This window comes from Muntiacus reevesi, chromosome 9 (genome assembly GCF_963930625.1).
Source record: "Muntiacus reevesi chromosome 9, mMunRee1.1, whole genome shotgun sequence".
In the NCBI taxonomy this organism is placed as follows: domain Eukaryota; kingdom Metazoa; phylum Chordata; class Mammalia; order Artiodactyla; family Cervidae; genus Muntiacus; species Muntiacus reevesi.
The window spans coordinates 11,841,861-11,858,245 of NC_089257.1; the positions used below are offsets into that span (position 1 = coordinate 11,841,861).

The following is a 16,385-nucleotide window of genomic DNA, read 5'->3' on the forward strand; positions in this document are numbered from 1 at the left end:
CCTGGGTTAGGAAGATCCCCTGGGGGAAGTGATGACAATCTTGCCTGGAGAAACCCATGGACGGAGGATCCTGGCAGGCTACAGTCCATGGGTTTGCAAAGGGTCAGGCACAACTAAAGTGAATTAACATGCACACAAGAAAATTAAATCTGTCACTGTTTCCACCTGCCCCCCTTTTAATTGCCAGGAAGTGACAGAATTGGATTCCATTATCTTATTTTTTCCTGAATGTTGGGTTTTAAGCCAGCTTTTTCACTCTCATCTTTCATCCCCATCAAGAGGTTCTTTAATTCCTTTTTACTTTCTGCCTTTAAGGTGGTGTCATCTGCATACCTGAGATTGTTATTTCTACTGGCAATCTTGACTCTAGCCTGTGAGTCATCTAGCTCAGCATTTAGCATTATGTACTCTGCGGAGTGAAGGAGGAGAGTGAAAGAGTCAGCTTAAGACCAAATATTAAAAGAAACAGATCATGGCATCTGGCCCCATTACTGCATGGCAAATAGAAGGGGAGAAGTTGGACAGTAGTGACAGATTTCCTCTTCTTGGGCTTCAAAATCACTGCAGATGGCGACTGCTGCCATGGTGAGGGCAGATGATTGCTTCTTGGCAGGAAAGTGATGATAAACCTATCCAGTGTGTTGAAAAACAAAGACATTACTCTGCCAACAAAGGTCTGGATAGTCAAGACTACAGTCTTCCCCATGGTCACATATGGTTGTGAAAGCTGGACAGTAAGGAAGGCAGAATGCCAGAGAATTGATGCCTTCAAACTGTGGTGCTGGAGAAGACTCCTGAAAGTCTGTTGGACAAGAAGAAGATCACCAGTCAGTCTTAAGGGAGATCAACCCTGAATATTCACTGGAAGGACTAATGCTGAAGCTGAAGCTCCAGGATTTTGGTCATCTGATGCAAACAGACAACTCAGTGGAAAAGTCCCTGATGCTGGGAAAGATAGAGTGCAGAAGAAGAAAAGGACATCAGAGGATGAGCTGGCTGGATGGCATCACAGATGCAATAAACATGAACTTGGGCAAACTCCAAGAGAATGTGAGGGACAGGGAGGCTTTAGCATGCTGCAGCCCACAGAGTCACAAAGAGCCGGACATGACTGGGTGACTGACAGCAACAACACCACTCTGCACAGAAGTTCAAAGGCAGGGTGACAATATATAGTCCTGACACACTCCTTGCCCAGTTTGGAGCCAGTCCACTGTTTCGTGTTCAATTCTATCTACTGCTTCTTGACCTGCAAACAGGTTTCTCAGAAGGCAGGTAAGGTGGTCTGATATTCCCATCTCTTTAAGAATTTTTCATAGTTTGCCATGATCTACACCATCAAAGGCTATAGTGTAGTCAATGAAGCAGATGTTTGCCTGAATTTCTTGCCTTTTCTATGATGGGATGAATGGAGGCAATTTGATCACTAGTTTTTTATCCTTTTCTAAATCCATGTTGTATTTCTGAAATTTCTTGCTTCACATACTGGTGAAGCCTAGCTTGAAGGATTTTGAGCATTGCCTTGCTAGAAGGTGAAATGAGTGCAATCATAAAGTAGCTTGAACATCTTAGGCATTGTCCTTCCTTGGGATTGAAATGAAATCTGACCTTTTCCAGTTCTGTGGCCATTGCTGAGTTTTCCAAATTTGTTGGCTTATTGAATACAGCACTTTAATACTATCATTTTTTAGGATGTGAAGTAGCTCAACTGGAATTTTATGACGTCCCCCAGCTGTGTTCGTAGTAGAGCTTCCTAAGGCCCACTTGACTTCATACACCAGATATCTGCTTCTAGGTGAGTGACAAGACCATCATGGTTATGTGGGTCATGAACTTTTTTTGTTTTTTGTATATTTTTGCCACCTTTTTTTAAATCTTCTGCTTCTGTTAGGCCCATACCATTTATATCCTTTATTGTGCCTGTCTTTGCATGCAATGTTCCTTTGGTATCTCACATTTTCTAGAAGAAATATCTAGTCTCTCCTACTCTATTGTTTTCATCTATTTCTTTGCATTGTTCACTTAAGAAGGCTTTCTTATCTCTCTTTGCTGTTCTCTAGAACTCTGCATTCAGGTGGTATATCTTTTCCTTTCTGCTTTGCTTTTCACTTCTCTTCTTCTCTCAGCTATTTGTAAGGCCGCCTCAGACAACCATTTTGCTTTGTTGCATTCGTTTTGGGGGGGACGGTTTTGGTCACCAACTCATGGACAATGTTACAAAGCTCTGTCCACTTCAGACACTCTATCTATCAGATCTAATCCCTTTAATATATTTTTATACCTCCACTGTATAATCATAAGTAATTTGACTTAGATCAAACCTGAATGGTCTAGTCGTATCCCCTACTTTCTTCAATTTAAGTATGAACTTTGCAATAAGGAGCTCATGATCTGAGCCACAGTCAGCTCCTGCTCTTTTTTTGCTAACTGTATAGAGTGTTTCCATAGTTGGCTGCAAAGAATATAATCAATCTGATTTCAGTATTGACCATCTGGTGATGTCCATATTAGAGTCGTCTCTTGTATTGTTGAAGAGGGTGTTTGCCATTACTAATTGCTTCTCTTGGTAAAACTCTCTTGGCCTTTGCCCTGCTTCATTTTGTACTCAAAGATCAAACTTACCTGTTACTCCAGGTATCTCTTGACTTTCTACATTTGCATTCCAATCCCCTATAATGAAAACTAAATCTTTTTTTTTTTTTTTTTTTGATGTTAATTCCAGAAGTTCTTGTAAGGCTTCATAGAGTCATTCAACCTCAACTTCTTCAGCATTAGTGGTTGGGGCATAGGTTTGCATTACTGTGATATTGAATGGTTTGCCTTGGAAATGAACTGAGAGCATTCTGTCTTTTCTGAGATTGCACTCGAATAGTTCATTTCAGACTCTTTTGATGACTATGAGAGGTACTCCATTTCTTCTAAGGAATTTTTGCCGAAATTAGTAGATATAATGGTCGTATTAATTAAATTTGCCCGTTCTCATCCCATTTAGTTCACTGATTCCTAAGATGTCAGTGTTTACTCTTGTCACCTCCTGCTTGACCATGCCCAATGTGCCTTGATTCATGGACTTAACACTCCAGGTTTTTATGGAATATGATATACCTGCATGGTTTGTTTAAGAGGTAAATATGCCAATACAATGACAGAACTAGTAAATTAAAATCTCTATTTTTAAATTTTTATTTTATATTGAAGTATAATGATTAACAATGTGTTAGTTTCAACTGTTCAGCTGTACTGAATCTACAGTGTATGCATGTGTCTATTCTTTTTCAAATTCTTTTCCCATTAATTTATTGCAAAATATTGAGCAGAATTCCTGTGTAATACCGTAGGCCTTGTTGATTATTTTAAATATACTAGTGCTACTTGTCAGTCTAAATGTTTATGTAAACAGTTTAACAAATGTTGAATACCTACTATGGGCCAGGAGTTGCTCTAAGTACTCAGAATGCATGAAGAAAACAAAGCAAACTAAAAGGGAAAAAAAGAAGAAAAGGAAGAAAAAAGGAAAAAAAAAAAGGAGGGCAGGAGAAAGAAGGAACTAAAACCCAAACTCTTTATTTTGGAGCTCAAAACTAGATTTTAAATGCATGCTACTAAACACCTTAAAGCTCAACATTCAGAAAGCTAAGATCATGGCATCTGGTCCCATCACTTCATGGGAAATAGATGGGGAAACAGTGGAAGCAGTGTCAGATTTTATTTTGGAGGGGCTCCAAAATCACTGCAGATGGTGATTGCAGCCCTGAAATTAAAAGACGCTTACTCCTTGGAAGGAAAGTTATGACCAACCTAGATAGAATATTAAAAAGCAGAGACATTACTTTGTCAACAAATGTCTGTCTAGTCAAGGTTATAGTTTTTCCAGTGGTCATGTACAGATGTGAGAGTTGGACTGTGAAGAAAGCTGAGCACCGAAAAATTCATGCTTTTGAACTGTGGTGTTGGAGAAGACTCTTGAGAGTCCCTTGGACTGCAAGGAGATCCAACCAGTCCATCCTAAAGGAGATCAGTCCTGGGTGTTCACTGGATGCTGAAGCTGAAACTCCAATATTTTGGCCACCTCACGTGAAGAGTTGACTCATTTGAAAAGACCTTGATGCTGGGAAGGATTGGGGGCAGGAGGAGAAGGGGACGACAGAGGATGAGATGGCTGGGTGGCATCACTGACTCGATGGACATGAGTTTGAGTAACTCCAGGAGTTGGTGATGGACAGGGAGACCTGGCATGCTGCGATCCATGGGGTCACAAAGAGTTGGACACAACTGAGCAACTGAACTGAAATTGAACTGAACTGAAACACCTTTGAACGATTTTGTTCTCTTCTGGACCACTCAGATTGCCTGGCTATGCATGGGGAAGAGGGGCTTGATAATGTGAAACTTTTCTCTCTGCAAATCAGTGTCAATATATACCACACAGTTGACAAACCACAAATTGTGCTACATCTCCACCTTCCAAAAGAGTCACCAAAGTTACTGATGAACCCTAAGTGGGAAGAGCTTACTCTCAGAGCTACAGGGATTATCTTTGTATGTGGCAGTGTCACAGCATAAACAAAAAATTGTAATGAGTAATAACAAATACATACATTTACATTTCAAAAATTAAAAACAAAATCTCTATAACTATATAACAACAACTGCTCTCTCGTTTGTTTTTAAATATTTGTTAACTAGGTTCTCTTTGTCTGTTTTGTTGTTGGTGTTTGTTTGTTTTGGATGTGCCATGTGGATTGTGGTAAAGTAATGTTCAAAATGCTTCAAGCTAGGCTTCAACAGTATGTGAACTGAGAACTTCCAGATGTAAAATCTGTATTTAGAAAAGACTGAGGAACCAGAGATCAAATTGTCAACATCCTGCCCGACTTTAGTATCTACTACAAAGCTACAGTCATCAAAACAGTGTGGTACTGGCACAAAGACAGAAATATAGATCAGTGGAACAGAATAGAAAGCCCAGAGATAAATCCATGCAACTATGGACACCTTATCTTTGACAAAGCAGGCAAGGATATACAATGGAGAAAAGACGACCTCTTTAACAAGTGGTGCTGGGAAAACTCGTCAACCACTTGTAAAAGAATGAAACTAGAACACTTTCTAACACCGTACACAAAAATAAACTCAAAATGGATTAAAGATCTAAATGTAAGACCAGAAACTATAAAACTCCTGGAGGAAAGCATAGGCAGAACAGTCTCTGACATAAATCACAGCAGGATCCTCTATGACCCACCTCCCAGAGTAATGGAAATAAAGGCAAAAATAAACAAATGGGACCTAATTAAACTTAAAGGCTTTTGCACAATGAAGGAAACTATAAATAAGGTGAAAAGACAGCCTTCAGAATAGGAGAAATAATAGCAAATGAAGCTATGGACAAAGAATTAATATCAAAAGTATACAAACAGCTCCTGCATCTCAATGCCAGAAAAATAAATGACCTAATCAAAATTTGGCCAAAGAACTAAACAGACATTTCTCCAAAGAAGATATACAAATGGCTAGCAAACACATGAATAGATGCACAACATCACTTATTTTCAGAGAAATGCAAATCAAAACCACAATGAGGTACCATCTCATGCCAGTCAGAATGGCTGCTGTCAAAAGTCTACAAACAATAAGTGCTGGAGAGGGTGTGGAACAACTGGGAAATGCCTAAATATAAATACAGTTTTATAATGTAAATAATTCTCTACCTGGAATTTGCCTCTGAGTGCCTAAATTTCAAAATAAACATGCTATTAATAAATAGTATTATTTTATGACCCCAACACATAAAATTGTATTTTCTCTTCTACCTTTAAAAGACAAAGTCGTTTTATATTGTTATGCTTATTTTCCATACTCACTTTGTTTTTTCCAGAACTTCCTCATAGCGTTTTTTTGCCTCTAAATTTCTGAGTTTGCAAGCCTGAGAGGTTTAGCAAGGGGGTTTTCAAAGCATAAAATGCAGCCGTGGTCTGCTTGCTGCAAACAAGCAGGGTGCAAAGACTGAGAGAGCCACATGATGTGGGAGACACGGATGGAGAGGACCTGCCGTCTCTCCTCCAACCTGTACGCCTTTGGGGAGCACAGATGACCGCATAGGAGACCGTTAAGGGAAAATATTTCACAGGCAGAAGAACCCCCTGCTGGGAGCAGCAGAGGTCAAGGCTGTGACTGCGCACGCAAACGAGCTTCCACACAGGGTTTGCATCACACATGAGCGTCTGCGGCTCTGTGGCCACGGGCAGGCGCCCGCACCATGAGGAGAGCCTGGGTGGCAGCGGGTCCAGCCCGCTAGCTCACGCCGCTTGAAGGAAGAAGCCTCATCCCTGTCGCTCATGGTGGTTTTACAGCCCAGGTTTTGCAAACGGCCGCATAGCGCTCACTGGCAACCAGTGTGGGCAGAATGGTCTCAGCACCAGTAGACTCTCAGCAAACATTTGAGACCCGAACTTGCTGAAAAGAGAAGATTTTTTTTTTTTTCTTACAGCAAAAGTCACCTAGCATTTTAGGCGTCATAGCTGAAGAACAGCAGCTAGCCACTAGGTGTCAGAAACACAGACAGGAAACTCGGCTCTGCCCAAGCCTACAGCAGGTGACGTGTTGGCTGAAGACACCTCCAGTGACGGCAATAGGTTTATAAGCTCTTCCTAAAGTGGCCTTCTTAAAATGAATCTCATTGAAAATAACACCTGAAAATTGTTTTGTGACTCGCCTCTTTTAAATATATTTAACTTAATTTTCATTCTAAACTATATTATTTATCTGATTTATATTCAAATTACTGCTTATTTTTTAATAATTTTGAAATAGAACTACGAAGATCTAGGCATATTTCTGAAAAACAATAGGAGTAAAGAACTACCAGTCTCCTCACAGATCAAAATGTGTTACATATCATAGCAATTCTAGGCCAACCTGCACATGAATAAGGAGATCATTGAAACAGAAGATTGTCTTGAATTGGACCCAAATACACTGGGATATAATAGTCAGGTTTCAAATTAATGACAAAAACATAATTATGAGACTATTTTTAAAAACCTCAAAATATTGTGAAAGCACTAAAATTTCAGTCCCTTTTCAACTCTTATACCAAAAATAAATTAAAGATGAATCAAGCTTCTTAATATAAGAGATAAAGAGACTTTAAAAATTAAATACTGAAAAAGAATTGAGGAATATTTTGCCCAAGTGGAATGGGAAAAAAATTTCCAAGTAGGATACAAAAAACAAAAAAAATTGAATATAAAATGTAAAAAAAAAATTACATGCAAGAAGCATTCTACATACTTCAAAAAGTTAAGAACATATAACCAGAAAGTATTAACTACATATGCAGTGGTAAAAAAGATCATTTCTTTAGTTCATAAATATCTCATAAAAATCAGTATGAAAAAGAGAAAGAATTGAATGAAATGGGTAAAAGAAATATTATTTTCACAAGAAAATCAAATTAAATATGTGGAAAGATGACCAAACTAAATTATATCAAAACAGTCATTGCTAAAGTACAACTTGAATCAAATGTCATTTTTATCAGGTACTGCTCATTGAGATGTGGACAAAAGTATTCTCACAGACAGCGGATAGGACTGTAACTATTAGAAGATGCTCAAGAATGGTAGTTTGGCTACAACTATCAATATCAACATTTTAAATGCATGTACTACCTGACCATTGATTCAAATATTATAGCAATGATTCTATGCCAATGAACTCATATTTACCTATTTATAAGACCATATATTTTTGAATAACTCTTTGTCATAGAAAGGTTTAGCAAGCAACTGGAGAGGAATGTACACATTAATTCTAGTAAAAATTTATAAGGAGTATTGCCTACCATAAGAAAAATTAAGGTTATATATAAGGACTGGGCTTCCTAGGTAGCAGAGTGGTCAGGAATCTACCTGTGAATTCAGGAGATGCAAGAGAGGGGTGTTTGTCCCTGGATCAGGAAAATCCCCTGGAGGAGGAAATGACAGCCCACTCCAGTAATCTTGCCTGTAAAATGCACACAATATATGGACTGGAATGAAAACATTTTCAAGATTTTGCATAGTAAAAGCGAGTGTTAAATATATATAAAGAAACAAATATCCGTATGTTAAATACACTTGCATGCACCAAGATTATTACCAGATGAAAAGAAGCCAATTTAAGGCCAACCTCTAGCATCACTGACTCAATGGGCATGAATCTGAGCAAACTCCAGGAGAGAGTGACCAACGGGGGAGCCTGGCATGCTGCCGTCCATGGGGTCACAGAGTCGGACACGACTTAGTGACCGAACAGCAGCTGAGGACGAGGGCTGGGAACTGCTGAGGGAAACAGGAAATTCATTTGAAACTCTATCCCATATTGTTTGGTTTCATTCATTCTGTTTGCTAATGCATGCTAAGTCACTTCAGTCACATCCGACTCTTTGCAACCCATGAACTGTTGCCCACAAAACTCCTCTGACAATGGTGATTCAAGAGTGGGTAGCCACGCACTTCGGGGGATTCATCCTGACCCTGGTCTCCTCCATTGGTAGATGGATTCTTTACCACAAGCACCACCTGGAAAATCTTGATTATTGATATCTTAGTTCAACATTACTTACAAACAAAAACACATGAAATTAAAAATTTTGTGTATAATTTTCCCACTATAAGTTTCATCACCATATATTATTAATTCTCACTATATAGGCGCTATGCCTTTCTAGGTACAGTGATAAACAAGGAGTTATAGAACTTCCATTATAGTAGGGAGGGAAACTGTTAATAACAGCACAGTTCTATAATTACATTAGTTAAAAATAATTACTGTATATTCATTGGAGAAAGTGAATCTAGAAACAAATTTTAAAATGACTTCAGCATTCTAGGAAAATGTACTCTAATGTCAAATGTCTCCCTTCATAGTAAATGATGCACTTCTTTAATATGAGATAAAAATGTTTCTTCTCCAGATCTTCTTCATAGCATTAGTTAACTCAGAATTTCTTAGACTGTAGATTAGTGGGTTCAGCATGGGAGTTATGACTGTATAGAACACACTCACAGATTTGTCAATGGGGAAGGTCTTAGCAGGTCTTGCATTTATGAAAATACAGGGAACAAAGAAGCAGACAACCACAGTAATGTGGGAGCCACAGGTCTGGAGGGCTTTCCGCCTCCCTTCCTGACTCAGGTTCTTCAGAGAGTGCAGGATGACCCCGTAGGAGGCGAGTAAGAGCAGAAACCCAAGAGTGCAGATCAGTCCTCCATTGGCCACAACTAAGATGCCAGTGACATAGGTGTCAGTACAGACGAGTTTCAGTAGAGGGAACATGTCACACAAAAAGTGATCAATGACATTGGGGCCACAGAATGGGAGCCCATAAACAGTGCTGAGTTGAATTGCTGAGTGTAGAAAACCTCCAACCCAGGACACCACCAGCAACACAACACATAGCCTCTGCCTCATGATCACCAGATAATGCAAGGGCTTACAGATGGCCACATAGCGGTCATAGGCCATCACCAGCAGAAGTAGGATCTCTGATCCACCAAAAAAGTGCTCTGTAAATAGCTGGGTCATGCAAGATTTAAAGGATACGATTTTTTCCCCAAAGAACAAGTCTGAAATCAATCTAGGTGTAATACAAGAAGAGTAAGTGACATCCATAAAAGATAAGCTAGCAAGAAAAAAGTACATCGGTGAGTTCAGGTTCCTACTGACAGTTATAGTCACAACTATGAGCAGGTTTCCCACCACAGTCAAGATATAGAAGAGCAAGAATGTAACAAAAAGGACTTTCTGCTCCTTCGGATTCTGTGTGAGGCCCAAGAGGATGAAGTAAGTTACATTGCTCCTTGTTTCCATCTAGTCAGTCTAAATTCTACGTTCACTTGTTACAAGCAGTGTACCTACAAAACAAGGGAAAAACTTTTAAATGAATTAAATTTTCATCTGCTATTATATATTCAATTAAAAGAATGTGTGTCAAGAGTCTTTTCATGTCCAATGTGTCATTGATAGTGTATCTCCAAGTTGAATAAGGTAGAGTTACTTGCCCTCATGATATAATACAGGAATAGGGATAAGATAATTCCAGATCCGTATAATAAGTTTTAAGGAAATTCACAAACGGTGAGTCATAGTACAGTTATGCATCAATAATAATTAAATCAGAGGAAACTTTCCAGAGGAATTAATGCTTTAGCTGAATTTTTTTTTTTTTTTAAGTGAAACAACAAGAACGGACTGGAAGGGAATTCAGTGAAGTCACAAAACTGTAAAAGTGAGGTTCATGGTAATTTACATAATCAATGTGAGTAGATCAAATCATAAATAGAAGGTTTCTGTCCTGAATTGTCCCAGATCTCACTGATACTTCTTAGGTCTTTAAGTGGATATTTCCCTTTTCCTGACCAGTAAACTCTGCAACAGTATAATTGTGTGTCTCCAAACCCTGCGTTTCCCCTAATTTTCCAATATGTATATGCAGCATCTCTAAATGTGGACAAGCAACTGAATGGCAATTTAGTATTTACAAAACTAACTTTTTTATTTTCCACAATATGTAGCACTTCCTGTATGAAATTTGACATGTTGCCTTTTACCTTGCTAAATGATATAATTTTTCATGCTATTGTTCAGACAAAAAGTTTCAGTGCTCTTCACTTATTTTTTACTCTCATAAAACATAAATAAATCCTATTGACTCTACTTCCAAAATATATCACAAATTGGAATAGTCTCATCTATTTTTTTCTGCTATGCTTTTTTTTTTTTTAAGTTTCTTCATAGCCCACAGTGATAGCCTCCTCCCAAGTCTCTCCGTGTTTATTCTGGCCTCCAAAAGCTGGTTTTCAGAAGCAGCCCAAATTGTCCTTCCCAGTCTTGTTCTGACGATATCACCACTCTGCTGCTCAGAAGTCTTACAGTATATTCCAATAATGCAGTCATAGTTTAATGTATCACATTTAATATTTATAGTATCATATACTACAATCCCTGTTTCATCACTAAAAAATACCAAGAGTCAGAACATCTATTTCATTTTCCCAAAGTCACACATTTTTAAATGCTATACTTAGAACTGAATCCAAGTTTGATTTATTTCAAAGTAAGTTAATTTCTTTCATAATAAAGAAGGTCTCTCAATTGTTAGCCTGTTTTCCAGTATTTTCCATTAGTCTTACCTTGCAGAGGCTTGTTCACAAATTGATGAATGAGTTTTAACACAATGTAAGTCCTGGAATTCTTTCATCCAGTATGACAGTAGAGAGCAAAAGGGTGCCTTATTATCTGAGGATATAAATTTGTACAGTCATTTGACCGTCCATTTTCTAAATGGATTCTTCTCATTATTCAGAGGGTCATTTTTATATGCAAGATTATTTGAAAGGAATTCCTTGGTGTACACAGAAAAGAAAAACCTTAATCACATTAGGAAATTTATCAAAATGGCCAACAAATTCTATATAAACATAGGAAGATGGCAACTAGTCATTTCCCAGGGAACTTTTTCATAAGTAACCTCTTCCCTAATAACATTAAAAAGAAAAATAGCATTGATTGTTTAGCCCATCTCACTTCTGTCACGTTGACACGGCCAGACTAGTTCAAACTGAAATTTTGAAATATATTTCTATGATATTTTTTAAGTCTAAGAAAGGACCTCCTGAAAAGTTGGTGCAAGTTACTAAGTGGATAGCATTTTCTTCCTGTTAAGAATGAAGATCATGGAGTATTTCATCCCCTCTGGTTGCAATTATTATTGAATCTTAGAGTTGGAATGTGTCCAAGACTGATTCTTGCTTAATTAATTCAGTGGGATTTTCCACAAAGTTTTTAAATAACATCTGTATGTAAAGACATTAATAGTCTAATTCACATAGTTCATGTCAGAAAAAATCGTACTTTAGAATCTCTATAAGACTGCTGCCAATCAAGAATAAAATAACCCAGTCATTTTGCTCCAGTGAATTTATTTGTTATGTATTTCCCCACCTGAAATAGCAAGATTTTCTTTCCTTTTATTTCATACTCAGCTTAATCATCATAAAATTTGGTTAGAAATATGAAAATTATATCAAAAGACACAATTAAATATATTAAAATTGTAGATATAAGAGCTAATAGTTTAAACAATTAGCAACTTTTTAAAAAGTAGAATGCCTCTGTTAGGCCAGCAACTATGCTATAAGTAAGGACACAACAATTAATAAAACCAGGGTTAAATTATGTAAAAAATTTTTTCTTGCATTCCTGTATTATTTTCTCAGAATAAAGTCAGACAATAAAGAAGGAGACATTCAGTAATTGTAGTTGTATTAATGGCTTGTAATATAAGAAATAGTTTACTGTGACAGAAAATAAGAGGAAGTTCTACTGTGGATAATGTAATCAGAGAAGGCCTATCTTAAAAAGTGATATTTAAACTCAGATTAAAAAGATAGGTAGTGACTACCATTAGAAGTACTGTTACAGAAAGCAAAGCTAAGTAAAAATTTAAAAATAAAATTATTTCACTTCAGAGTATAGGCGCTACACTTAGAAAAAATCTGAGTAACATGGAAACTTCCATTACCATATGTAAGACAGATAGACAATGGGAATTTGCTGTGTGATTCAGGAAACTCAAACAGGGGCTCTGTATCACCCTAGAGGAGTGGGATGGGAGGGGATATGTGTATATTTATGGCTGATTCATGTTGGGGTTTGACAGTTTACAACAACATTCTGTACAGCAATTATCCTTCAATAAAAAATAAATTAATTTTTTATTAAGGACTTGTGAAAGTGTGCCCACTGTCTTCTTTCAGATTTTAACATGGAAGTTTCAAAGCTTTAGTGCTGAGGATGATGTTGGTGGTGGAGCAGTCACATGTGGACTTTATTATGTCCAGGCACATTCCTTCTATTTCAACCTTGCTGAGAGTTTTTTGTGAAATGTTGTTGAAGTTTTATGTGGTCATGAACAAGCCAAGCAGAAATTAAGAAAATAATTCCACTTACAAGAGCACCAAAACGAAGAAAATAGTTAAGAGAAAACTTAATCAATGAGACAAAAGCATTTTAAACTGAACATCACAAAACTTTACTCAGAGATATTATGGAACACACAGATATATGGGAAAACCTTTATGAACTAGAATATTTAATAGTGTTAAGATATTAATATTGCTTCAAGTGATCTACAGATTCTGTACACTTCCTATCAAAACTATAAAAATGTTTTTTGCAGAAGTAGAAAAATTCATGATAAAATTCGTATGGACTATTAAGGACTTCAAAATTGCCAAAACAGTTTTGAAAAGGAGGAAAGTTGGAGGTCTCACACTTCCTTGCTCTAAAACATACTACAAAGCTACAGTAACCGCAGCACTAGTATTGAGATAAAGATGAACAACAGACTGATGGAGTAAACAGACTCTAGAAATAAGCCTTTGTGTATGTCCCAGATAATTTTCAACAAGACTGCCAAGAGCATTTTATGAAAAAAAAAAGATATAATATGGAATTAAGTGAAAAAAGACAGTCACAAAAAACAAATACTGTATGATTCCACTTGACTGAGACACTTAAAGAGTCAAATTATGGAGAAAAACTAGAATGGTGGCTGCCCACAGGTCAGTGAGGGAAAATGGGGAATTCTGTTTAATGGTTTTAGAATTTCAGCTTGAGATGTTGGGAAAGTTCTGGATATAGACAGTGGTCATAGTTGCATAACTTTAAGATGATGAGAGTTATGAATTTTGTCATGTATACTTGGCCATAATTTTAAAAGTAAATATAAGATCTCAGGTGACCTCATTAATTGATTTATGACATGAATATAGAGTATAGCTTGATAGCCCAAAGTAAGGGCAAATATCATCGGCTTCAGATACATCTGGGGAATTTAAGAGGCAAATATGTTAATCCAATGACAAAACTACTAAATTAAAATCTCTATCTTTAAGTTTTTATTAATTTGGAGCGTGTATGCCTGTGTGCTGTGGTTTCAGTCGCGTCTGACTCTGTAAACGTGTGGACTGCAGCCCGCAGACTCCTCTGTCCATGGGATGATCCTGACAAGAGCAGTGGAGTGCAGCGCCTCGCCCCCCTCCATGGGATCTTCCCGGCCCAAGCCTGCATCTGCTGTGGCCCCTGGATTACAGGCGGATTTACCACAAAGCCACCGGGAAGCCCACATTAGACTGCAGTGATTTGCAACGTGCCAGTTTCAGATCTACAGCAAAGGACTGAGTTATACAAATACACGTGTCTACCTTTTCTCCATTTCTTTTCCCACTTAGTTTATTACAAAGTGTGAGCAGAGTTCCCTGTGCTGTACAGTAGGACTTGTTATAATCTATGTTAAACATGTGGTGGCTTAGTCTTAAGTCGTGTCCAACTCTTGCGATACCAGGGACTGCAGCCTGCTAGGCTCCTCTGTCCATGGGATTTTCCTGCAAGAATACTGGAGAGGGATGCCATGCCCACCTCCACGAGGTCTCCTGACCCAGGGATCCAGCCCACATCTCCTCTAGCTCTTGCTTTGCAGGTGGATTCTTTACCACAGAGCCAGCAGGAAAGCCCATGTTAGAGTATAGTGATTAGCACTGTCTACATTGCTACAATTGTCTACATTGCTAAAAAATGTCTACAGCAAAGTGACTGACTTACACATATACATGTATCTACTCTTTTTCAAATTCTGTTCCCATTTAGTTTATTACAAAATATGGAGCAGAGTTCCCTTGTGCTAGACACTAGGCCTTGCTATAATCTATTTTAAATACAGGAGTGCATATTGGTGGAGAAGGAAATGGCAGTCCACTCCAGTGTTCTTGCCTGGAGAATCCCAGGGACAGAGGAGCCTGGTGGGCTGCCGTCTATGGGGTCGCACAGAGTCGGACACGACTGAAGTGACTTAGCAGCAGCAGCAGCGTGTACTGGGGGCTTCTCTGGTGGTTCAGTGGTCAGGAACCCACCTGTAACGCAGAAGACACCAGAGACCTGGGTTCCATCACTGGGTTGAGACGATCCCTGGAGGAGGGCATCGCAGCCCGCAAGCCTAGGTGTATTTCTGAGAAACAATAAGAAGGAGAGACTGCTAGTCTCCTCACAGACCAAAATGTGTTACATATAATGGCAATTATGTGTCAACCTGCACATGAAAAAAGAGATTAGTGAAGCAGAAGAGTGTCTTGAATTGGATCCAAATACACTGGGATTTCAGGAAACAAAAATCAGGATTTCAAGTTAATGGCAAAAAGATAGCTATGCAACTATTTTTAAAAACCATAAAATATAGAGAAACCACTAAAATTTCAATCCCTCTTTAACTCCTATAGCAAAATAAATTCAAGATTAATCAAAAGTTTTAATATAAGACATAAAAATGCTTTTTAAAAAAAGCACTGGAAAAGAATTGAAGACTATTTGGCACAAGTGGAATGGGAAAATGTATCTTTTTAAGCAAGATACACAAATGAAAAAAATTGAATATAAAATGTAAAAATAAAAAATTTACATGCAAAAATCATTCTACATAGTTTATAAAGTTAAAACCATGTAACCAGGAAATGGAGAAGGAAATGGCAACCCACTCCAGTATTCTTGCCTGGAAATCCCATGGACAGAGAAGCCTGGCGGGCTACAGTCCATAGAGTAGAAAAAGAGTCAGACACAACTTAGCAAGTAAACAACAAGAAATCTAATTTTTAAATCTAATTTGATGTCATATCGTGTGTGAATTTTTATCATCCCTTTTGAACTAATATTATATCATGCACTTTTTCTCATGTCTTCAAATTTTCTTTGAAAACACAAGTTTTTAATAGCTGCATGATAATCCATCTTATGAATAGATTGCATTCATCTACTTGTCAAATATTTTTGGTTGTTTAGGTTTTTGCTTTTCACTGCAGTGAGTGGTACCATAGTCCTGTGTTCTTATTCTATTTGTTTAGCAGCTGGTGGCTCAGACGGTAGAGAATCCACCTGCAGTGCAGGAGACCTTGGTTCAGTCCCTGGGATGGGAAGATCCCCGGGAGAAGGGCACGGCTACCCACCTCAATATTCTGGGCTGGAGGGTGCCATGGACAGAGGAGCCTGGCAGGTCCCAGTCCTTGGGGTCACAACAAGCAGGACACAGCTGAGATACTTTCACACAACCAGAAAACATAAACCACTCACGCAGTGGGGAAAGTGATCGTTTCTTACTATATAAACATCTCATAAAAATCAGTATGGAAAAGACTAACCATTAAATAGGTAAAATTTAAATGAATATATATGTAAAAATTTGTTTATATTTATATACATATAAACTCACAGAAAATACAAATCAAATTGAACATGTGGAAAGATTATGGAAATCAGTTATATCAAAAGGGTTGTGGTTAAAGAATAAGAGT

At 37.9% G+C, this 16,385-nt stretch overlaps 1 protein-coding gene across 1 annotated transcript; it reads right to left on the bottom strand.

Moving 5' to 3' along the window:
* Positions 1-8,928: 8,928 nt before the first annotated feature.
* On the bottom strand, positions 8,929-9,855 carry LOC136175186 (olfactory receptor 4A47-like). Its single transcript, XM_065945507.1, has one exon. It carries the CDS (start codon positions 9,853-9,855, stop codon positions 8,929-8,931), a length of 927 nt encoding a protein of 308 aa, XP_065801579.1.
* Positions 9,856-16,385: the final 6,530 nt, after the last annotated feature.